This window comes from Emydura macquarii, unplaced genomic scaffold (assembly GCF_026122565.2).
Source record: "Emydura macquarii macquarii isolate MOO-44397 ecotype Brisbane River unplaced genomic scaffold, CSIRO-AGI_Emac_v2 contig_1253, whole genome shotgun sequence".
Taxonomy (NCBI): domain Eukaryota; kingdom Metazoa; phylum Chordata; order Testudines; family Chelidae; genus Emydura; species Emydura macquarii.
In genome coordinates this window covers 60,597,170-60,621,411 of record NW_027131390.1, presented here as the reverse complement: position 1 = coordinate 60,621,411, position 24,242 = coordinate 60,597,170, and the positions used below count along the sequence as shown (strand labels likewise).

The following is a 24,242-nucleotide window of genomic DNA, read 5'->3' as shown; positions in this document are numbered from 1 at the left end:
AGTGTTAGATTAGATTAGTTACTACTATTCACTTCAAACCTAATTATATGACAAATACTGACCACAGGTACTGTATCGTAAAGGATTTTTGGATAAGATTCTGCTAGCTTCTTAGTTTTTCTGTCCCAGCGAGCTCCATCCAGGAACAATCCTCGAATGTAAACCCCTGAATTAAGCAGAAAATAATAAAAATGTATTAGAGGGCTGTGTGAAATGAGGTCAGGTTTTTTTTAAAATCTTGCACTGTTTAGATCATGCATGCGTCTAGAGTGGACATAATCCATCTGCTAGCTTTTTTGGCCCAGTTCCCTTCAAAAGAAGAGGAGACTGCCCATGGCCTCTGATGGGGATATCCCTGCTGTGTTGGAGTTCCTCATAGGAATGAGGCTGACTTTTGGGCCTCCTTCCTCATACGTCCTGATTACAGAGAGCAAGGAGGGACAGTCAGGGGAAGTGGCTGAAATGCAAAATAGTTTGGCAATCTTCAGTTGGTAGATTGTCTTTTAGGTCCCCAATTCTTCATGTTCAGTATTCACAAACACAGTTATTTCTTAGTAACTATACTGTGTCCAATTCTCTTGACGAGACAGTCAACTACTCAAAGTGCAAGACACTGACACCTTTTAAGCTAATAATGATAGTTGTACAATGTATACCATGTATTTTCAACAATTATAAGGTAAAACATGGGAGCTCATCTTTTAATAGTTTGTCAATGGACCATTTTCATACAGACACAGAAAAGATATTTCTAATTAATTTGTTTTAAAGACTGAAATGCCAACCATTGATAAAGGTGTTAGGAAAAATGTCCAAAAATTTACAGATGTACATTCTTTTAATGAAAACAACAAACTTCTCCTTTGTCAAAATGTTGCAACAGCTTGCTCTAGCTAAGAAAGTATCCTTAATGTTATTAGGGTTTGATTTCTTAAAAATATGGAAGAAAAAGACCCATCACTGTCCTGCCCTCATCCTACAATATATTACAGCGGTAGAGTTAGGATGGCCAGGTCTGGGTTTACTGGACTTCTACATGTATAGCAGGGTGGTACTCCTATTTCATCAGAATATAATGAATTGGGAATGCTGTCTAGATGGTATTCACTAAACCTCCTGCTCAAAATCTTGTCTGGGATGTTTGAAAAGGTAGTGAAGGCCATGCTCAGTTTAATCTCTTCCACTGAGGGAACTCTGACTGAGATGGGGATAAGAAGACGAGGAGGAAGGGTCTGCAATTAGAGCACCTGTATGTAGTGTGTATACAATAGCATTTTTATACAACCTAATAGAACCTTCTAGCACTGATAATTTTGCTTCTAGAGCTCCCTAATTTTAACCTGTGTAAGTACACACAGGTTGTACTTTCTTAGTGAGAACTATCACAGTACAGTCCCATGCAGGATTTTGCTTTCACTGGGTTAGTGAAATGTTCTAAGTACTGGGGCATAGAGCTTAAAGTAATAGAATGAAATGAAGAAAAGGAAAATAAATATCACTTGAGCTCTGTTAGATGGTGGAAAAGTTTCTTAAGGTGAGTGGTGGATGGGGGTAAAGCACTCAAGCAGATCCTCAGCTGGTATAAATTGTCATAGTTCCAGTGAGGATCTGCCCCCAGTTAATATAGTATATGGCACAATCCTGCTGCAGGAGCTCTACTGACTAGATAACCTAAATGGGCTTGCCTATATTTAATTTGTATTATTCTACTAGAATTATTCAAAAGGCTTTTTTGTTGAATGTTGGCATATCTATGCCTTTCATGTGCAAGCCTCCTTTAGTGACATTAGTGAATCACACTGTGGCCTATATGTTCCAAGATTCTGTGCATTACAAGTGCTTAATGCCTGTTAATGTAGCTACCTGTAAAACACTCCCTACATGCACACTAGCGTAGGTAGCTAATAAAGCTTGTTTGTTTACCGTCTTCAGGAGCATTTTTGTATTCCTTGTCATCCAGCACTTCATAGTCAAACCCTAGTAGGTCAATTGGAATGGTGTATTTTCTGGCATAGTTCTGCTGGGCACCAGTTAAGAAGGCTTGAGTGAAGAAAAATCCTGAAAGCCAAAAGACTGGCGGAGTTCCATTTTCATACCACAGCTACAGCAGAAAAATGAGAGAGAAAATTTACTTTGAAATCAGAGGCAAAAAGTAATTTAGAATAGTATTAAAAGCCACAGCACAAAGATTCTCTTGTCAAAAGCTGGTGGGATTTCAGACAGCCACCAAAAACACTGTTTTATCTCCCATGTTTGTCCAAAATGCCACTGGCTTCTGAAAAAGGACTTTCCTGTTCCTGAAGTGGCTTTTAATGTAAGCATCAGTTTAGAACTGACTGAGATCACCAACTCATTTCACATAACCATAACAACCTGGTAACTGTTTAGTCAGTATTAAACCAGACTTTGGCTGAACCAGCAATCTGAAAGTGAAGGTCTCCATAGTTTGTGGCTACTCCTCTCGGCCATCAAGTAGTTTACTGTAAAGTAAGTATTTGGCCTGTTGTGTATTAGAGAGTGAGAATTAAAATGATTAACTTAAGCAATTCAATGGAAAGGCCAGGCAACAGCAGTGCCTTATGCACTAATAAATATATCTTTATTTATTTAATTTCACAGAACACCACAACGTTCTGTGTGCCAGTAACAGCTGGCAGTTGAGGCCTTTCATAGACTGCACCTTGAGCACCAATACTGCCCATCTGTCTTGCAGTAGTTTTAATATATAGCAGCTATCTTAATGAGGTGTATGGTAGATAATAAAATTTAGTAGTTTATTATATGCATTGATAAGCAGCCTGCTGTACGCAACTAGATGCAGGGGTGAACTAAACTCTAATTGTGCAAAATAGCTACCTCTGTGTTTCTAGTAGCTCATGCTGGTATTATGTGCCACCAAGAGAAAAATTATATAACACTCACAACAGATTTGCATAACCAGTGTGGGCTCACCTGCAAGAACTTTAATCTGGCAAGAAAGTCGTTCACATAGCTGCCAAGGGGTTTAAGACTTGGGTAAGACTTATTCATCCACATTCCTGGAATTCTGCCTTTCAAGATGCTGTTTACTACTTCTTCTAATTCAGAGGACATCACTACGAGTCCCTAAAGCAGATGTGGGAAAGGAAAAAGTCACATCACAGGCCAGTTCCCCTACCTTATCTTTTCAAACCACACCCCAAACAGCTGTGCTGTTATTCCAATAGGTATGGTCCAAGTGTTAGTCATACCAGAAATGCGAAAAGCTAAAGCAACAGGAATTGCCAGCAGACCAGGGGGCCAGTATCAGATACTTCAGAAAAAGGTTTAAGAAGCCTTTATGGAATAAATAGCATGTAGGGATTCTGCCTAACCACCATTAGAGGCCTGGAATATCATGATTTATATCCCTTCCAAAGCTCTACTGGGTTTTGTCAATCCTTACTACTGTTATTCTGGATGTTCTTCTTATTACCAATATGAATGTTCCCTCCTTTTCTGAATAGTCCTAAGCTCTGCTACACCTATGCTTGTGTGACTAAGTATTTCTTTTTTATTAAGTTTAAATTTTTCAATTATTTTAATGGCATCCCGTCCTGGTATTATGTGAATACAAGTTCCCCCCCTCCATTGTCTCCATGCCTTTCATTATTGTGCACACATGGATCCTGGCTCCTTTGATTTGGACCCTGTCTAAAATAAGGTTTTAAAAGGGATGGTGCTATATTTGAATGTTACTGCTGCTAAGGCCCACGACTATGCAGGGTTGGGCACCCTCAACTCTCATCAGTGTATTCAGTAGCTTGTGCGAGGTGCCTCAGTGGTCTTCAACAATAAACCCAACTGCTGTTACACCCAAATCTAGCTTTAATTTTTCTTGCCCCATTCACTAAATACTGATACATGTGTTTAGACAAGATGTCACTCTTTCCAAACCATTTGGCTTTCTCTATGAGAGCCTGCAGTGATTTCATACTGCCTTGGGGAAATCACATTCATGTCCATGGATAAAATGTTCAGGAGTGCCTACGTGACTTTGGAACCTAAAAATCCCATTTTCAAAAGTAACTTCAGCCCCGAACCTCAAAGGTGCCATTGAGATTTTTCAAAAGCACTGCTGCCTAACCATGTATGGCCCTAAAGTCCCCTAGACTCAAAAGTTTCTGCTAGTAGACTGGCATAAAGCCCCCGATGCCACTCCACAGCTAAGCCACTCAAGATCTCTTGCAGCAGCCCTGAAGCCCCGGCAGCATTCTCCAACTAGACAGTCCTATCTCCCTCCTGGGGCCTGAGACCTGACAAATGCAGCTGGGGGTGAGTAGAGGAGGCCACTGAGTGTGTTCTGGCTTAGTGGTTTGGGCCCTCAGCTGGGATGTAAAAAAACCTGAGTTCAAATTCCTGCCCAATTTGGAGCAGGGACTTGAACTCAAGTCGTCTATATCCCAGCTGAGGGCCCTAACCACCAGGCTATTGCCTATAATCTGGGGATGTTTTTCTCAATGTGTCCTGTTGAAGCTGTTCCACTTTGACACATCGTCATTGGGCTAGAGAGTGACTCTACTATCTGGTGGTTAGGGCACTCAGGTGATAGTTCACTTTCCTGCTCCAGTTAATATTGACTAACTTAAACAGCTTCAACTAGAGGGTTCAGAGAAAACCACCCAAGAGTAGGCCCCCGCCATCACTTGGAATTAGAATGCTCACTTCAGAGAAGGAGATGAGTACAAGTCCTTACTCCAAGGCATGTACAGCAGGGACTTGATTTTTTTTTTGCAAGAAGGTCTAGACTTCAGCAGCTAGGGCATAGGCTATCTAAAGAGTCCCCCATTTTAGGCACCTAACTCCAGGAGTGGGTTCATGGTTGAGAATGGACAACTCATCCGTCCCGCATTCTTGCTGATCCCATGCATGTTTTACTATAGAGGAACAGCTGAAACAGGAGAGATTGAGACCTCAGGTACCTAAGTCTCTTTTGAAAATTAGTCTCCTAAGCTGCTTAGGACCTTTTACCCCAGGGCTATAAACTGCTAACACAGCAGGAGAGTATGGCTTCTCCACACTATGGTATTTCTCTTCCAGGATTCGGATAGCCAATTGTGTGGTACAAATGTCTTACATCCATTTGGAACCTGGATTGTTGAATAGCTGTTAATACAGTGCATTAGCTAAATGGCTCAGTCCTGCAAAATGCAGTGCCATTAAATGCAATCGCAGGTGATGGCGCAACAGATCCCAAGATTTATCCCCTAATAATTTGCTTTTTTAAGGCTTGTTGCAGCTCACCTTGATTGCTTTCTGGATGTTAACACAGGAGTCTCTTATTGTATGCAGTAACTTGTTAAATCGCCCCATCTCTTGGACAAGGACAGTGTTCATACTCTGTGTGTAAGTGGTTGGATATCTCCTCATTGCAGCCTCGATGCTGAAGTTTGAGGGAAGTTTGCTCAGGATGTCACCTGCTACTTCATTAACAATTTCATCTGTTGATTTTGCACCTGTTCCTGATGCTCGAGACTATAAACAGTCAAAGGTTAAAAATGAAGTCTCCTTGTGAATGTCAGTAAATATTTAAACACAGAAACAAATCAGTAATGTTAACAATATTCTTATTGTTCAAAAAGCAGTCTTGGGATGAAACAATCATGCATTATGATCAACCCATAGACTCCCCATTTGTAGGTGTAGTGTATGAGACACCTCCAACAGGCTTAGTCCACTCTCTGAAGCTAAGGAACCAGTCTGCTCTCTAAATACGTTTAGGCGGTGACACAGTTCTGATGATATACTTGTTCTATTTCAATGGCAAAGTGGATTGTCACTGTGCTTCAGCATTTTGGGATGTTTGGAATTACGCTAGAATTTGGCTGGTCATAAACACAACTCCCACACAGGGTTGTTGGTTGCCAAGAAGGATGAAGCCTAGAGGGCTCACGAAGTGAATGAGCAAGACAATTAAGAGGCAGATCTTGCTCCCATTCAAGTCAACATACCCAGTGACTGAAAGCAAACTGAGCCTCTCACCCAAAGCTGATCCATTCCAGTCTGCTATATAACACACTGACAGGGCACTGAAAGAACCTTACATGGCTGATAATGCACATGCTGCAAAGGTTTTGTGGATAAGCACAGGACTTTCTGATGTGTAAACATGAAGATTTTTATAAGCACTGAAAGTAAGGATACACTGTATGTGTGAGGCCATGCCAGATATCTACAGTTTGCATGGGACAGAGCACAGCACATGTGGGCAGTCAGAAGAGAAGCTCTTAAAATATTTTCATTTCATTTTCTCCCCAGACTGCACACAATTTAGGATGCTGACAAATGGACAGATCGTCACTTAATAGGATGTTTTTCAGAGTCTTCCATTAGAACTTCAGTAGCTGTTCGATACTGCAAAGGCAGCAACAGCTATCCCCCTGTGAGTAAAATCACGGACATGCTTAAGTCTGTGAAGGATTGGGACCCAAATTAGTAACTCATCTCCTCCTATATCAACAAAATGAAAATAAAAACTGGTTACTTATCTTTCCATAACCATTGTTCTTTGAGATGTGTTGCTCATGTTCATTCCAATGTTAGGGGTACGCGCTTTTTCCTAGTGGTATCTGCCAGGTCAGCTCTGGTGCCCCCTGGAGTGGCGCCCTTATGGTGTGGTATATAGGCAGCTGCCACCCCCACACCCCTTCAGTTCCTTCTTGCTGTCTACTCCAACGGAGGGGCAGGTGGACTGGTTTTGGACACAAACACCACATCTCAAAGAACAACAGTTAGGGAAAGGTTAGTAACTGTTTTTTCTTCTTCGAGTGCTTGCTCATGTTCATTCCTGTGTAGGTGATTCCCAAGCTGTGAGTTAAGAGATGGGATCAGAGTTTAATTTTGATATGGACTGGAGGACTGCTTATCCAAAGGCAGCATCACTCCTAGCTTGTTGCATGATGGCATAGTGTGCAGTAAACGTGTGGATAGAGGACCAGGTCACCGCTTTACAGCTGTCCAGAACCAGGACCTGTGCCACAACAACTGCTGACAAAGCTTGCGACCTCGCACAGTGTGCTGTTAGATGAGGAGGTGATACCTTTGCCAAATCATAGCACATGCATATGCATAATGTGATCCAGGAAATGGTTCTCCGGGTGGAAACTGTGTCCTCTTTCATTCCGTGTGCAATTGCTATGAAGAGTTCAGTGGTCTTTCTAAATGATTTGGTCTTTGTAGAAAGCCAGGGCACAGCTGCCATCTAGAGAATGGAGCCTCTGCTCTTTCTTGGTAGCGTGCAGCTTAGGATAAAAAAAAAAGGGAGAAAAACGTCCTGGCTACTGTGAAAATGCAAGACCAGCTTTGCGAGGAAGGACAGATGTGGTCGAAGTCATACCTTGTCCTTAAAGAAGACAGTATAAGGTGGTTCAGAGGTAAGGGCCCTAATCTCTGAGACTCTTCTAGTTGAAATAATGGCCAGTAAGAACACTACTTTCTAAGATAGATGGAGCAAGGAATATGTCGCTATAGGCTCGAACGGGGGGCTCATGAGCCTTGACAACACCGGATTTGGGTCCCAGGGAGGCAGAGGTTGAAACGTCTGGGGGTATAAACACTCCAGCCCCTTCAAGAACTGGGAGTAAATTAGGTTTGAAAACACTGGACATTTTGGAAAGCCAAAAATCATGGCCAAGTGAACCCATATAGATGACTGCAAGACCTTCCTTCTTTAGATAGAGCAAATACTCCAGGATAAGAGTTGGTGGGGGGCTCTCATTTGGCAAGACCCCTTTCCGTGATGCCCACAACATAAACCTCTTCCACTTCACCAGATATGCTGTTCTGATTGATAGCTTCCTGCTACTCATAAGGACAGTTTGCACAAGCACTGAGCAGCCCCACTCTGCTTGACTCAGCCACAAACTTCCATACCATCAGACTCAGCAACATGAGGTTTGGACGGAGCAGACAGCCATGCTTCTGTGAGAACAGTCCATGAGCATCAGGAGACGGATAGGCTTGTCTACTGATGTGTACAGGAGGGTTGAGAACCAATGTTGTCGCAGCCATGAGGGCTATATGGATCATCCTCGCTTTGTCCCTCCTGATTTTGAGCAATACCCTGTGAATCAGGTCTATGGGAGGCAAGGCATAAAGCAGACTCCCTCCCCAGGGAAGGAGAAAGACATCTGAGAGGGATCCCGGGCTGTGCCCCAGGTATGAGCAGAACTGGGGACATTTTCTGTTGAAATGAAACCCCTACTTCTGGAAAATAACATTCAAGACATCCGGTCAAATGGACTACTCGTGATAGTTGACAAAGGATCTGCTTAATTGGGCCGCTAGCTTGTTTTGAAAGCCTGGTAGGTAAAACACCTCTAGGTGAATGAACTGGGCTATGCAATGATTCCATAGTCTCAATGCTTCCTACCACAAGATGGAAGAGCGACCTCTGCCCTGATTGTTTATATAGAATATTACCATTGTATTGTCCATGAGTACGGAGATGCATTTGCCCTGCAGGTGGGATTGAAATGCTTGGTAAACTAAGTGTACCACTCTTAACTCCCTGACATTGTGTGTAGTTTGTCTGGTGACCACAGGTCCTGAGTCTTGAGGTGCCCCAAATAGGCTCTCCATCCCATGTCTGAGACATCAGTGACCAGTGACCTTGAAGGGACTGGCCTTATAAAGGGAACACCCCCACACACTGTGTCCCAGTCCAGACACCTTTGCAAGGCGAGAATCACTGCCGGTGGGATTCTAATCACCTTGTCTAATGGCTGATGGCCTGGTACATATACCAATGTTAGCCAGGATTGGATGGGTCTCAGTCTGAGTTGAGCATGGTGTACCATATAGGTACAAGAGGCTATGTGACCCAGAAGTTTCAGGTAGTGCTTTCCTGTGGTGATGAGAAAGGTTCTTAAACTATTTATGAGAGCTTCAATGGCTCTGAAACAACGCTCTGGGAGGGCGTCTCTGGCCTGGATTGAGTCAAGGACCATCCCTATAAATTCTATCCTCTGTACCAGCAAGAATGTTGACTTTTGTTTGTTTATTAGGAGCACATTCGAGAAAGTGGACAGAACAAATTTTACATGCCTTTCCACCAGTTCCCTGGAATGACCCTTGATCAGCCAATTGTCAGGTAAACCTACACTCCTGCTTTCCTGAGGGAAGCTGCCACTACTGCCATGCACTTTCTGAATACTCTCAGAGCCGCAGACAGGACAAAAGGCAGCACCATGAATTGATAATGGTTATAGCCTAAGATGAATCAGAGGTACTTCCTGTGGCCCTGGAATACTGCTTATGTGAAAATATGCATCCTTCAAATCGAGGGTAGCATACCAGTCCCCTGGATCTAGGGAAGGGATTACTGAGGACAGGAAGATTATGCAAAACTTCAGTTTCTTCATTAACTTGTTGAGGTTTCGCAGATCTAGTATAGGTCTGAGGTCCCTGTTGGACTTCAGGATCAGGGAGTAGCATGAGTAAATCCCTGTGCCTTTTAGTTCCATAGGAACCTCCTCCACAGCTCCCACTCTTAGAAGTGACTGTACCTCCTGGGGTTAGAAGTCCCTCATGAGAAGGGTCCCTGAAGATGGCCGGGGAGGGAAGGAGGAGACGAAACAAACTGAAGGATGTTTCCCACTTCCACTGTGTGAAGCACCCAGAAGTCCGAGATGACATTGCACCATGCCTGATAAAAATGGGACAAACAGTTCCCAAACATAGGGATAAGATTCACATTCTGGTCTGATGCGCCGCCCCCGGGTGTACCTTCAAAAGTTCTGCCTAGGGCCCGAAGGTTATCTTGCAGGAGCAGCTGTGAAGGCCGAGGAAGAGCGATGGGAATGAATCCTTCTAAAGTCCTTATTTCACCACCACCCAAAGTCCTGTCTCTGCTGGCTCTGTGGTGGGTAGAAATGGTCCAAAGGCTGGGGCTTGAAGTGCCTTTGGGACAAGGCCAGTATGTGGAGGCCCAGAGACTTCAGAATGGCACAGAAATCCTTCAAACTACGAAGCCACACATCCGTTTGATCAAAGAAGAGGGATTGACCTTCAAATGGCAGATCCTGTTTCTTGTACTTCATAGGGCAGGCCTGCTGACTGAAGCCAAGAGCTTTGTCTCATCACCCTGACTATGGTCAGGGCAAGGGTTGCAGCATTCAAGATGGCTTGGAGAGATGCCTTGGCTATTGCCCTGCCTTCTTTCACCAAGGCTGCAAACTCCGATCTGGACTCTGATAGTAGGAGTTCCTTACATTTTAATATTGCTGACCAGGAATTAAAGTCATACCGACTTAAGAGCCTGGTAGTTTGAAATCCTCAACTAGTGGCTGCCCCTGGAGTATACTTTTCTCCTTAACAGGTCCAGCTTTCTGGCCTCCTTAGCCTTCAGTGATGGGCCTTGTTGTCCTTGTCTCTCCGGTTCGTTGGCTGTGGCCACAACCAGAGATCCTGGTGGATGGAGGGTGAATACAGGTACTTGTACCCTTTTGGAGCTACGAAGTACTTTCAACCCATTTCACCGTGGAGGGATGCGGGAGTTTGCCATAGGGCCTTTACGGCTGCGAAATGGCCTCATTCAGAAGTCGGGCTACCCATGCTGGTTCCAAGGGTGTTAATATATCCACCAAGGCAGGGGCTGACTCCGAAATCTCCTCTACCTTCAGGCCAAGGTTTTGAGCCATCCTCCACAAGAGCTTTTGATGAGCCCTGTAATCGTCCTTTATGGGCGCTATGGATAAGCCAGCCACCACTTCATCCAGGGAAGAGGACAAGGTGGCTAGCATTGCTCCAGGGTCTTGCACTTCCTCTGCACTGGCTGGCCCCTCACGGGGGTATCATGGGTATTCATGACCTCTGCTTCTGGGACTGAACCCCTTTCCGATGGGAAGGTGGGAGCACTCTGGTATTGGAGGGCACTGAGTGTGAACAACCCGTGTATGAGCCTTGAAAGGCCTGGGTAGTCCACGGTGACCACACTGGCCACTGAGGTGGCATCTGTCATTGGATGGGGGGCCAAGCTGGCGGGATAGGTCCATGAGTTGTGGCCACATATTTCTGGCCTACTCGATGACTGCTCCTTCATGACCCATAGAACTCTGCCTGAGATTCTGAGCCAGAGGAGTATATGAGCTATTTACTGACTAGTGACATTTATTTACAAGAAGAGTCACTGAGGCGTATCACTTGCGAAGCAAGAGACAAACAGTTTTCCAGTGACCATCACTGATGGAAAGAAGGAGCTGAGGGGACGGCGGGGTGACAGCTGCCTATATACCGTGCCGTGAGGGTGCCATTTCAGGGAGCACCAGAGCCGACCCGGCTGATACCACTAGGAAAAAGCTTCTGGCAATGATGCATGCAGCGCAAGCAAACCCTCAACATTGGAATGGACATGAGCAAGCATTCAAAGAACCGGCAGTTTTAATACTGAGTATTAGGTGATTTATTATTATATTAGCAATGCCAAGAATAAAAGTCAGTTAGGAATGTTTAGCTCAGCTAGTACTCTTAGTGCTCTCTCCTTCAATCCTTATTATTTCTTTGAAATTCACTTGTTTCATAATTTCATAAAATTGATGATTCAAAGTATTAACTAATTATGTTCCACAAAACGAAGCACTAGTAAAACTGTGAGTTTTTTAATCACAGTGGGGACATGGAGAAATGATATGAAACTTCCTGGAACACTTTTAAATACTATACAGCTGAACAGTAAACCCACTAACGTGTACAGTATGCAGTATCTTTAATGTACTGAATAATTGACATAATGGTCATTTACATACCTGCGTAAGAAGAATGTTATCAAATAGCAGCTGAGTTTCTGACTGATCTTTGGTAATATCAGCATTAGCGTTCATCCCAAAAATCTCTGGGGAAGGGTTCAATGGAAGGTTCTTTGTGTAGTCAATGTAGCTTTGATACTTAAAAGATCAGTGACAGGAAGTTAAAAAGAGTCAGAGGTCAAACAGGAAATCCAAAGCAGTCTATGCCAGCTGCAGCTCAAAGACAACACACCAAAATGCCCCTAAAGTAGTCGCTACAGTTAAAAAAAAAAACCAAAAAAACAAAACAAGCAGTATCTCCCTTCTTGCTGTCCATCCAAATGGATCATCTAGTGCCAGATTTACCAAATGCAATGGGCATCAACTTTAGGACAGAATTCTATTCTATTTAGTTTCTTATACCAGTGGCTGTCAACCTTTCCAGACTACTGTACCCATTTCAGGAATCTGATTTGTCTTGCATACCCCCAAGTTTCACCTCACTTAAAAATTACTTGCTTATAACAACAGACATAAAAATACAAAAGTGTCACAGCACACTATTGCTGAAAAATTGCTTACTTTCTCATTTGTACCATATAATTATAAAATAAATCAATTGGAATATAAATATTGTACTTACATTTCAGTGTATAGTATACAGAGCACTATAAACATATTATTCTCTGTATGAAATTTAAGTTTGTACTGACTTCGCTAGTGCTTTTTATGTAGCTTGTTGTAAAACTACACAAATATCTAGAGGAGTTGATGTACCTACCCCCTGGAAAACCTTAGTGGTTCCTGGTTGAGAACCTCTGTCTTATGCCCTGCCCATCTTCATAACAGTTGAGCTCCACTGAAGATAGTGGCAGGATTCTATTTCTGCTCTGTTTATAGCAGCACTTCTATAGAACTTCCTTAAAAACACTATATTATGCGTTAAGGACCAGCTTTTTGAGTTATTTAGGCACCTAGTGGAATTCTTCAAAAGCATCTAGGCACCTAACACTCATTGAAAATTCCACCAGGCATCTAAATACCTTTAAAAATCTGTCCTTAATCTTATGAATTCAGAGTTTAGATATCAAACCAATAAGCGCCTCAGAAATATTGTTAATTAGATACAACACCCTTGAGCTACGGTGCGGACTGTATCTTCCATTTTTTACAGATATGGAAAATATGATACTAAGGGCTTGTCTACACCAACATTTAGTTCATGTCAAACGGGGCAGGAGGTGGTATGGATCCATCCTGCACTAGCTTGCCAGGCCTTAACTGTCTGTGTGGCCTCTGTTGCCATGCATTAAATGTTCACTTTGGTGTTGGGCTCAGTTAATTTAATTTAAAATACTTACATCTCCTTCAGGAGGGGCAAAATAAAGACCACTGGTATCAAACTTATATTCTGAGTCCATAACAATTTCAGAACTGTAGAATTTGTTTAAAACGCTACGGAGCGTGCGCCGATCCCAGTCATCAGTAACTCTGCCACCATAATTGCATTCTCCAGTCATATAGCGTAGAGCATCATATGGCAGCTCCTGAAACATAAACAAGGGTCTGTCTGAATAACTGCTTAACATTTGTCAGCACAGATATACTAGAGCCTTTGCAATTTATCTGAAGGATTACAGAATTCTCACTTTAAACATTTTAAATATTATTCTGTGGCTGATATTTTAGGTTTCTCCAACAAACTCTCTCCATTCTCAACCTCTGGGCCAAATTCTGCTCCCAACTGTATGCAACAGATGTCATTCAAAGGCAGAATTTCTTATTACCTCTATACCCAACCATTATTGGGTAACTTAAGTCACAACTTACCGAATATATACTAGGTATGGCCCCTTTTTTGTACAGCATAGTAAGACTAGACCAAGTGATATAATTAAAATATTCATCTATTAGTAATTTGAGAACTAATCCTGGTAGAGTTTGATACAAAGTTTGGTTTTTTTGTAATTATTTTTCTCTTTCTTATGCTTTTACGCCAACATTAAGCTGACAACTACTGGGGGAAGAGAGGTGCACATGCGCAGATGCGGGCGTGCAAAAATAATTTTTCTTTATTTCTTATTGTAGTGTTAATTCGCAGTTTTCTGTAAACTTTCACTTCTGTCAAAATGTGAGGTTGGAAACTGAAATAGACTCAAATCTCCTGAATATAACCTGAGATCAATGAATGCATTTCACTTCAAAACATTTAAAGCAACTAGTTAGATAATGTTCACTGTGGTCAGTATCTGGTCCCAGAATTGTTCAAGGTTCAGCAATCAAGACACAGAGTCACCCAATTTTATTCTCCTATAGGAATAAGAAAACTCAAGATTTTCATTTATAATACATATGAAACTAACACATAGGCAGGAATTATCACAGTTCTTGGCAAACTTTTTAGCTATGCAAACTAACTCAGTCTTTTCAGAGCTACATACTTTTTTTTCCAGCACAATGTCACAAGTCAATCCTTCATCCCATTAGATCTACCTGCCTTTTAACTGCGCAGGAAGAAGCTGTCTGCAATTCCCAGGTAGCCACTTGGGCTAATTTTAACAATTGCCAACTTAACTTAACTAAACACAAAGTGCCATATGTAAGTTTAAAAACATCAGAAAATAAACTAACTGGGACTTGAGGATGAAAGGCACTAGCCCAGGGTCAAAGACGCCAGGGAAGAGCCTCTAGATTTGACTTAGGAGCCAGAGATAGACAATACTGATGGCATTGGCAGAGGAAAAAATTCCTATGGACATTTAGGGCAACATTAAATGATATGGGCTGTGATTGCAAAGATGGATATATGTCTGCTTTGAATTGGTACAGAGCAAAGCAACCAAAAGCTACTGATAAGTCTGGCCATTAGATTATTTTTAATTGTATTTTCATGGTGATCGTGCAAGGCCAATGAAGCACACTAGGCCCAGGAAATTTTGGGTTTCCTTTCTCCTTTATCAAAATTAAATTAGTCTCTGGAACCAGTCAGAAAGTAGCCTTGATATTAGTTTCTGATTTTGCTCAGCATAGTCAGAACATTGTAGAAGTTCTTTTTTATGCTGAAATGGATTATCTTTTATAGCCTAAGAGACAGTTTTCCAATAAAGCAAACATTATTGTTCAGGATATAGACTGTTTTGAGTTAACTCTGGAAGCAGTGAAGATGTAGCCTGGCATGTTTTTTAACGAAAGTGAAAGCTGCCATATAACCCAATAGTTAGAGGCAATTTTCTGCTGTCATCTGGGGGCTTATTAGAATGTTGGCAACAAGTCTTGTCAGTGTCGTAAATCTGTCTGCAGGGAGATAAGCTCTGAATGTTATGGCATCCAGAGAAGCTCCTTTGAAGTCTATCAGTTGAAATGGTATTAAAATGGACTTTTTGATGTTGAGCTGAAGTCCAAAGTTGCAGAACAAGGACATGAATGTCTGTATTGCAGAAAGGACTTCAATGTATGACCAGTCCTTGAACAGCCAGTCATAAAGTTAAAGGGAAGACTATTATTCCTCACCAATGAAGAATGGCTACTAATGCTAGGACTATATAAAATATTCCAGGGCAGTTGAGAAGCCGAAGGGGAACTCTTGATACTGGAAGTGATCCTGGCACACTATGAAACAAAGAAATCTCGTGTGAGAGAGGTGAAGGGAGGTATGAAAGTAAACATCATGAAGGTCAAGAGCCACAGACCAATTCCCAAACTCTAATGACAGAAATATTGCTGTGAGAGTTACCATCCTGAATTTCTGTGATTTCACAAAAGTGGTTAAAAATCTGAGATCTAATACTGAGCTTCATTCTCCATTCTTTTTTTTTAAACCAGAAAATACATGGAATAAAATCCCTTCCCTCTGTGCCAGACAGGAACTGTTTCTGTGGTCTTTATGTGTAGAAGGTAAATGGTCTCCTGTCTCAGCAAATATTCATAAGACTAGACCTTGCAAAGGGACAGGGAAAGGGGACAAAATGGAGGTAGTGGTGAAATGGATGGAGTAATGAGATACTAACCTTCAAACCCCGTTTTTTGTAAGTAATTTGCTCCCATTGGGTCAAAAATGGGAGAGACGGTGTCCAAAAGGTGGGTAAGTGTGGTGTAACTGAAGTTTCCCAGTTCTGGATTCTGCACCAGACTATCAAAATTGATGTTTCAATGAGGAAGAGGGCTGGGTAGCGATAGTGGTCACAGTGGGAAGCCTTTTCTTTTGATATCTTGCTCTCTTCTTAGGTGGCTCAGCTGGTCTACGAAAGCCAGAGAATTGGACCAGATGGGATCTCTGTGCCACTAAATGTTCTTCTAGTTGCAGGTGTATATACACCAAAAAACTTGTGTGTGACCCTTGAATCCTTTAAAATGTGCAAGGATTAATTGGTGAACTCACTGAAAAGTTTCAATACATCAAAAGGAAGGTCTCCTACAATATTTTGGACCTCCCTAGGAAGTATTGACAGATGAAGCCAAGCTACTTGCTGCATGATGACATCAGTAACAGATAGAACGAACTGAAGTATCAGCTGCATCTAAGAAGGCTTGCAACAAGGTTCTCACTAACAGATGATCCTCAGTTACATTGGCCTGGAACTGTTCTCAACGCTCTGGAGGGAGATAATTAATAAAAGTGTTGAGTTTGCTGAAATAGGTATGATCATACTTAGCCATAAGAGAAAATTTGCTATTCTATACTGAGAAGTCGTGAAAGAGTAGCTTTTATGCTCAAAGAGGTCAAGTTGCTTCTGGTATTCACTGTACAGTGTACACTTAGTATGGTGTTGTCTACTATGCTCATTACCAGCCTCTATAACTAAAGAATTGGCAGGACTGTGCTAAAATTAAAACTCACAACATTTTTGCTGAAACATAGTATTTTTATCAGATTCTTTACATGTAGGTAGTACCATAGTTGGAATCTGCCAGATCATTTTGGGCAGGATCCAGTGAAGTGGCACATATTGGCAAAGCTACTTGGTCCAAAGTTGTCGTATGGGCATTGTCCAAGAGTTTATGATGTGACTCTTGGACCTCCTCCAGTGGGATCTGAAGTGAGAAGCAATCAATTTCAACAGCTCTTGAAACACTTTAAAATCAACGACATAAAAGGGTGCAGCAGGACAGATCAGATCCTCATCTGATGAAGATGAGGAGATATTAGTTTGTGGTGTTAACTCCTTGTCCACTCTAGCCTCTTGATCTTCAAAAGACAACTCTTGTAAGTGGGGTGATGACGAGGGAGAGATGGAGCAGGAGACTGCCTTCCACAAAGATCCCCATGGAAATAGGTAGGACTCGATGGAAACTGGTGATGATAGGCTGCCCATAGGTTCCAATACAGCCATTGTGGAGGACAATAAGGTAGAAGAGGAGGAATCCAGTGCTGTTTGAGCAGTGAGAAAGGATACAAGATTGCCTTGTCCTTGGGACTTGTTTCTTAATTAAAGTGTCCAGAAAGATATCTCTGTGGCGCTATGTTGGCAATCTCTGCACAGAGATAGGGAATCTGAAAAAGAGGTAAAGATGGTTGTCCACATAATGCTGACAGTACCAGAGAAAGCTAATGTCTTAGATACACTGCAGATCTCAGTACTGACAGCCAATAGGTACCCATTAACAGAGGAGACACCGGCTCACCAGACACTGACAAGACTTTGGAAAATCCAAACTCCTGTGGTACTGGGTGAATCTGTGCCAGGACTACATGAGGCTGCAGAGTAACAGTGTCGGTATCAAGGATGTTGGTGGTGGTAACTGTCTATTCAATGGAGCTGGTACCAAAGATGTTGACCTCAGTAGTACCGACGTTGCAGTCTGGGTCACCAGTTTAGGTACTGGAGATGGTAGTCTGATGATGTTACTGACTTTCTAGAGGCAGAGTGTTTACAGTCTCTGCTGGAGTGGTCATACTTGGCTCGTACTGCAAACGACATCAGGACAGAGGTATGCATGGTACCATGGGTTTCTAAGGAGCTGGTGATCTTAGATAAGCTTGTAGTTCCAGGGAAGCCTGGAGCCTCACCAATACCCTTCCTGGGACATGAGGTTTCCAAAATAGTTAATCTTGATGGTGACCGAGGCTTTTTTGGAGCAGGCTCTCTATGAGGAGATCCAGAATTCCTCTGCTTGGGAGTTCTAATGGTAACCTCCATGTTCTTATGCTGCAAAGATGTAGGTATGGAAGTTGACAGGACACAGTGCTCATGAGAAGCTGAAGTTTTATTTCCCCGTTTTTTTGGAGATGTGCTTTTAAAAGCTGAGCGGATCTTGCGGCTCTTGGGATTTGGGTATCTCTCAGACATCAGACACACTAGGAATGTCTGTCACTGAGCAGGATAGATTCCCGGCAGGTAAGGCAGCACTTGAATCCTGGGGATCCCAGCATACCAGGTTGACAGACCCACAAGGCAAATCCCTCAGAACAGAGGGTGGTGGGTATTAAACAGAAAATCCCAAAATTAATTATAGCAGTTTGATTACCAAAAGAACTAAATAAACTAATCTAAACTAAAACTAGAACTAAGAACTCAAGGTTTATGCTACAGTAAGGCTAAAGTGGTAATAGATACTCCATTTCACGTCATCAGGTGATTGAGAAGGAACTGAGTGTGGTTCACTTGCATGCTCTATATATCCTCAGTATCAGGCACAAGAATGTCTGAAGCACATGAATAGACTGAAAAGGAACTGCTACTGAAAATCTCAGATCAAAGGCACATGAGCATCTTAAGTGGAGTACGCATAGGGACACTACTCAAAGAAGATGGAGCAGTTTCTTAGCTTACCAGCCCCTCAAACTCGTTTAGTCAACACCTAACCCAAAACCTATCTCTCTAGCTTTTTCCAGGGTCACACTGTGCTTGCTTACAGGCTCCTTCCTGCTTGGCTTTTTCTTGCCTCTTTTCCTCTGCCTCTCTCTGTTCTTGTCTGTGACCTCAGTATCTGTATGTTCTATCACACTCCCACACACACACACTCATCCTCAAACTCCTGGGCAGTTTCACACACACCTTTTGTCTTAGGTAATGCTTACATTTAGAGTTATGTTAATTGAACAGTGAGTTCACACCTATCAACCTCAATGTGATTTTAATCCAACTCATAAGAAGACATTCAGCTCATACTGAATTTTAGTGGGATTTGGACACTTCACTTCTTTAGGCCCCTTAGAAAATACCAGCCTAGGAGAGCAGTCAAGTGGCCAACGTTGAATTAAGAAACCAAGATAAAGAAATAAAGATTTGCTTTGAGTAATGCCATTTCTAAGAATGTTAAAGATGGATTCACCAAAGGGGAAGGAATGCAAGTCAAAATAGGAAAAGACAAGGTTAAAGAATATTTAGATAAATTAGATGTATTCAAGTCAGCAGGGCCTGATGAAATTCATCGTACAGTACTTAAGGAACCAGTTGAATCAATCTCGGAACCAGTAGCAATTTTGAGAATTCCTGGAGAACAAGTGATGTCCCAGAAGACTGGAGAAAGGTAAACACAGTACGCATCTTTAAAAAGGGGAAGAAAGAGGACCCAGGGAATTGTAGACCAGTCAGCCTAACTTCTATACCTGGAAAGATACTGGAACAAATTATTAAACAATCAATTTGTAAGCACCTAGCAGATAATAGGATTATAAGCAATAGCCAGCATGGATTTGTCAAGAACAAATTGTGCCTAACCAATCTAATTTCCTTCTTTGACAGGGTTACTGGCCTAGAAGCAGTAGATGTGATATCTAGATTTTAGTAAGGCTTTTAACACAGTCCCACATGACATTTTCATAAGGAAACTAGGGAAATGTGGTCTAGATGAAATTACCATAAGGTGGGTGCACAACTGATTGAATAACTGCACTCAAAGAGTAGTTATCAATGGTTCGCTGTCAAATCAGAAAGGTGTATCTAGTGGAGTTACACATGGATCAGTCCTGTCCAGTATTATACAGTGTTTTCATTAATGGCTTGGATAATTGAGTGGAGTATGCATCTAAAATTTGCAGATGACACCATGCTGGGAGGGGTTGCAAGCAGTTTGGAGGACAGGATTAGAATTCAAAATAACCTTCACAAATTGGAGAATTGATCTGAATTCAACAAGATGAAATTGAATAAAGACAAGTGCAAAGTACCTCACTTAGGTAGGAAAAATCAAATGCACAACTACAAAAATGTGGAATAATTGTCTAGGTGTTAATACTGCAGGGAAAAAAAACTGGGCGTGATAGTGGATCAGAAACTGAACATGAGTCAACAATGTGCCGCAGTTGCAAAAAAGGTTATTATTATTCTGGGGTATATTAACAGGAGTGTTGTATGGAAGACACAGGCGGTAATTGCCTCACTCTACTAGGCACTAGTATGGCCTCAATTGGAGTACTATGTCTAATTCTGGGCACCGTACTTTAGGAAAGATATGGACAAATTGGAAAGAGTCCAGAGAAAAGCAACAAAAATGATAAAAGGTTTAGCAAACCTTCCCTGTGAGGAAAGGCTAAAAAAAACTTGGCATGTTTAGTCTTGAGAAAAGAAGACTGGACCTGATAACAGTCTTCAAATATGCTAAGAGCTGTTATAAAGTGGATGGTGACCAATCGTTCTCCAGGTCCACTGAAGATAGTACAAATAGTAATGGATAGCAACAAGGTTTAGGTTAGATATAAGGAAAATTTGTCTAACTATAAGGATACTTAAGCTCTGGAATAGACTTCCAAACAGAGACTGTGGAATACCTATCATTGGAGGTTTTTAAAAACAGTTTGGACAAACACCTGCCAGGGAGGTTTAGGTTTACTTGGTCCTGCCACTGTGCTGGAGGCTGGACTTGATGACTACTTGACATCCCTTCCAGCCCTACATTTCTATGACTTCTGAAAAAAAATTCTGCAGCTTATAAAACTTATATGTGTGCATAAAAATGTCCCGTTATAGACCATGAAACAAGCCTATGGCTAGGCATTTTAGAAATACAATACTAACAAATTAAGGATCATGGTTTTTTCATGGGGAGGACATATGTACAAGAAGCTTCTAAGAGAGCAGCAAACAACTTCTGGAGTCAAAGCCTAAATGCCAAGAAATTCAAGAATACGACAACTTGAAACCTAGGAAATTAAAAAAAAATAGTTAAAAATACTTCCAGGTATTATACCAAGTCCTTGAGTTCCTCTGTCAATTTTTCTGGTTTTACAGTTGCATTTTCCTGTATTTTTTAATGCTTTTCTCTTTGCTATCCCTGTTTGAAAGAGCCAGTGAAGCAAAAAGGGGAAACTAACAATAAAAACCACAACAAAACTTACTATAACACAAAGTGCTATCTAATGCAATGTAAACCAGCAGAAAAGATTGAGAAAAGCTTTTTCCCCCATCTAATCTCTTATATAATAAGATAACAATACTACCACCTAAATCGTATATAGAATTTTTCATTCATAACTCTCAAAGCACTTTACAAAGGAGGATCAGTACAATTATCCCTTTTTATAGATGTGGAAACTGATGCACAGAAGAGGAAAATGACTTACCCAAAGTTACACAGCAGGCCAATGGAAAAGCCAGGACAGCCAGATCTCCTGAGTCCCAGTCCAGAGCTCTAGCACTTAGGAAACACTGCCTCCCCCCCAAAGCAGAGGGTCAGAGAGGGGAAGTGACTTGTCAGATTTACACAGCAGGTCAGTGACACAGCTAGGAATAGAACCCCAATTCCTAAGTGCTAGTCAAGGTCCCTACCTGCTGAGCCACATTTAGTTATAATAATATTTGGTAAAACATTTTCAGACACTAATATGATTATTGTATTGGTAGCATCTCTTTAAGGCCTGGGATCCAGACTCTCTTCTTTGGAGACAAGATAAAGGTGCCAAAGAATGAACTGAATATGCAGAGCAAAACCTGCTCCATTTTGCATGGAACAACATCTGGTTTGAAAGTTTTCTGAATTAGTTTCTGGACTGGTATGAACTTAGATGGTACTTCATAAAAACAAAGTTCTAACTGCAACTGTTAAGGTGTCAGTATTTCTGTTATAAGCCTGTATTTTCAGGGATTTATACAAACATCAAATAAATTTTCTTGTGCAATCATTTCCATTAATTTTGCAAAAGCAAAGATTAATGAGAAGGTATTTTTGCATGTATTTACAGTGCCATACAGAACAAAATGAGTAACATACTTCCTGTGATCCATTACTGTACCTCATATTGGTTCAGGAACATGTTCAGCTGCTGCACACTAATTCGCAGATCAGTCTCATTAAATTCATAAGGAATGTTCCAACCCAGTGGCCCAAATTTTCGCCTTTCTTGAACCAATGCATGGAAGAAACAGAGGCCATACAGCAACTTCTTGAATTCAGCCTTTTAACAGAACATGACAATAAGAATATAATCCATGGAATATGCTCTAAACACTTTCACTTCCCCATAACCCATATAACAACCCAAAGAAGCACTGTGACACACACAGGTGTAGAATCCCCCTTTGCTGTCTCTCCACAAGCTGAGCCCTCCACAGTAGTAACATATGTTTCTGTTTTATTATAGATCTTGCCCAGGCACACAAGATCCCTCAGAATTTAGCCATCAACTTGTAGTATATATGGCTTTGTCACAAGCAAGGCTTTTAAAAATTCTCTTAATCCTTCAATTACCCTACAAGTAATCCAATTATGACTTTTTTATTATATAGCACATATGAGCTGCAGCAATATATATGTAATCCACAAATAGTCTACCAATGTTATTTGCTGCTCTAGTCTTATAAAAGCATTTTTTCCTACTGTATTTTACTTTTTTATGACCCAGATAGGTTTTGGTCGTTGCATACCTTTCAAAAAACCTTTACAGTTAGGAATTTGTGTTTTTTAATTGAGAAAAAACTTAGCAAGCTACACAATCTCAGTTAAAAGCAATTATCTATAATTTTTAATTATAACAAAATACTGTAAAACAATTTTAGGTCAAAACATTCACAAATAACACCTAATTATAAAAAACAGTTGGTGGTTTCCCAGTCTGACTAGTCATTCTAAAAAAAGGCACTCATGATTTCTATCAATCAACCTTTCAAATCATTTGGCTCCCAGAGTTCTACAAAGTAAACATTTTTATGTTTAAGATTAATGATATAACTCTAAACAGAATAGGTCTCAGTTAATATTCTGCAACAAGATTCCCTAACCTTGCAAATTTATATCAGGAAATGACTTGCTTCTAGCTTCTTAAATAGAAAGTTGTATTATTAATGGCATACCACAAAATCTCTGTTGAGACAGAGTGAAACTAGTGGTAAAATAAAATATTAATAAAATTCACTTCAGTAATCAGTAATCAAAATCAGCTTCACTGCAGTGCAGGAAGAATAATGTGGCAGTTTTTACCCAGCACTCACACATATATCCACTATGGTTTACGTTAGCTGGCTTATAGGTAACACAAACTGAAGTAACAAGGCTAATAATACAATACTCACAGGCTTTCTGCAACTGTTGAAAAACTCAGGGTCAGAGATTGGATCCATCAGATATGAACGGACAATATTAGCCCGTAAACCTTTTGGTGCTTCATTGGTCATTTTAACTCCATTCTGAAGTACAGAGACAGGAAAATTTGGAGATGGGTAACTGGTGAGCCAAAGTCGGAAATCTGGATGTGTTGTATCAGGATTCAGTTCCTAAAAGAAAATACCACACTGAAACAGTGAATGGAACGCAAGAGGAATAATAAGGATTATGTATGTCAACCTGTTATTAAAGCATGTCAATCTGTAAAATGTGAAAATCCACCAGAATAATGTTTATAAATTACTACAGTAGAACCTCAGAGTTATGAACACTAGAGTTACGAACTGACCAGTCAACCACACACCTCATTTGGAACCAGAATTACACAATCAGGCAGCCACAGAGAGAGAGAAATAAAAAGCAAATACAATACAGTACTATGTTAAATGTAAACTACTAAAAAAATAAAGGGAAAGCAGCATTTTTCTTGTGCATAGTAGTGTTTCAAAGCTGTATTAAGTTAATGTTCAGTTGTAAACTTTTGAAAGAACAACCATAATGTTTTGTTCAGAGTTACGAACAACCTCCATTCCTGAGGTGTTCGTAACTCTGAGGTTCTACTGTAGTTTGAAGTGTAATTATAGTGGTAGCCACAGCTATTTGTGACAGTTACTACTCTAAACCTTCTCTATTTTACTTATAACTCTTTGAACCTTTCGTATTGTGGGCAAAAATGTTCCACAGTTCGTCTCTATGTGAACGTAAATATTTATAGAATGGATGAGCAAAAACAGTTCAGCAGTAACTAAATACAGGAAGAATATAAACAATTTATATTTTCTCCATTAATAAAATATTCTTACAACTTTATTTTGGACAGTTCTGAAGTCAAAATGGCTGATGATAAACATCTGAAATTTGGTACGGACTTGAAGACTTTGTAAGGAAGAGACCCACTTTTATACCCCCTTTGGAGCTCTGTAATTGGGGAAAGGTGCAAAGCTCCTAAACATCTGAGTTTCT

General features: G+C 41.1%; 1 protein-coding gene across 1 annotated transcript in view; it reads right to left on the bottom strand.

Annotated features, from left to right (window-relative positions):
* Nucleotides 1-24,242, bottom strand: part of DNAH7 (dynein axonemal heavy chain 7) — a 261,259-nt gene that overhangs the window by 1,009 nt on the left and 236,008 nt on the right. Inside the window, exons 56-63 of the mRNA XM_067548990.1 lie at nucleotides 23,189-23,389; nucleotides 21,913-22,074; nucleotides 13,103-13,288; nucleotides 11,763-11,900; nucleotides 5,263-5,493; nucleotides 2,953-3,105; nucleotides 1,924-2,101; nucleotides 63-166 (exon numbers count right to left, since the gene is read on the bottom strand). Coding sequence (XP_067405091.1) covers nucleotides 63-166; nucleotides 1,924-2,101; nucleotides 2,953-3,105; nucleotides 5,263-5,493; nucleotides 11,763-11,900; nucleotides 13,103-13,288; nucleotides 21,913-22,074; nucleotides 23,189-23,389 — 1,353 coding nt within the window. The remainder of the gene's footprint in view (nucleotides 1-62; nucleotides 167-1,923; nucleotides 2,102-2,952; nucleotides 3,106-5,262; nucleotides 5,494-11,762; nucleotides 11,901-13,102; nucleotides 13,289-21,912; nucleotides 22,075-23,188; nucleotides 23,390-24,242) is intronic.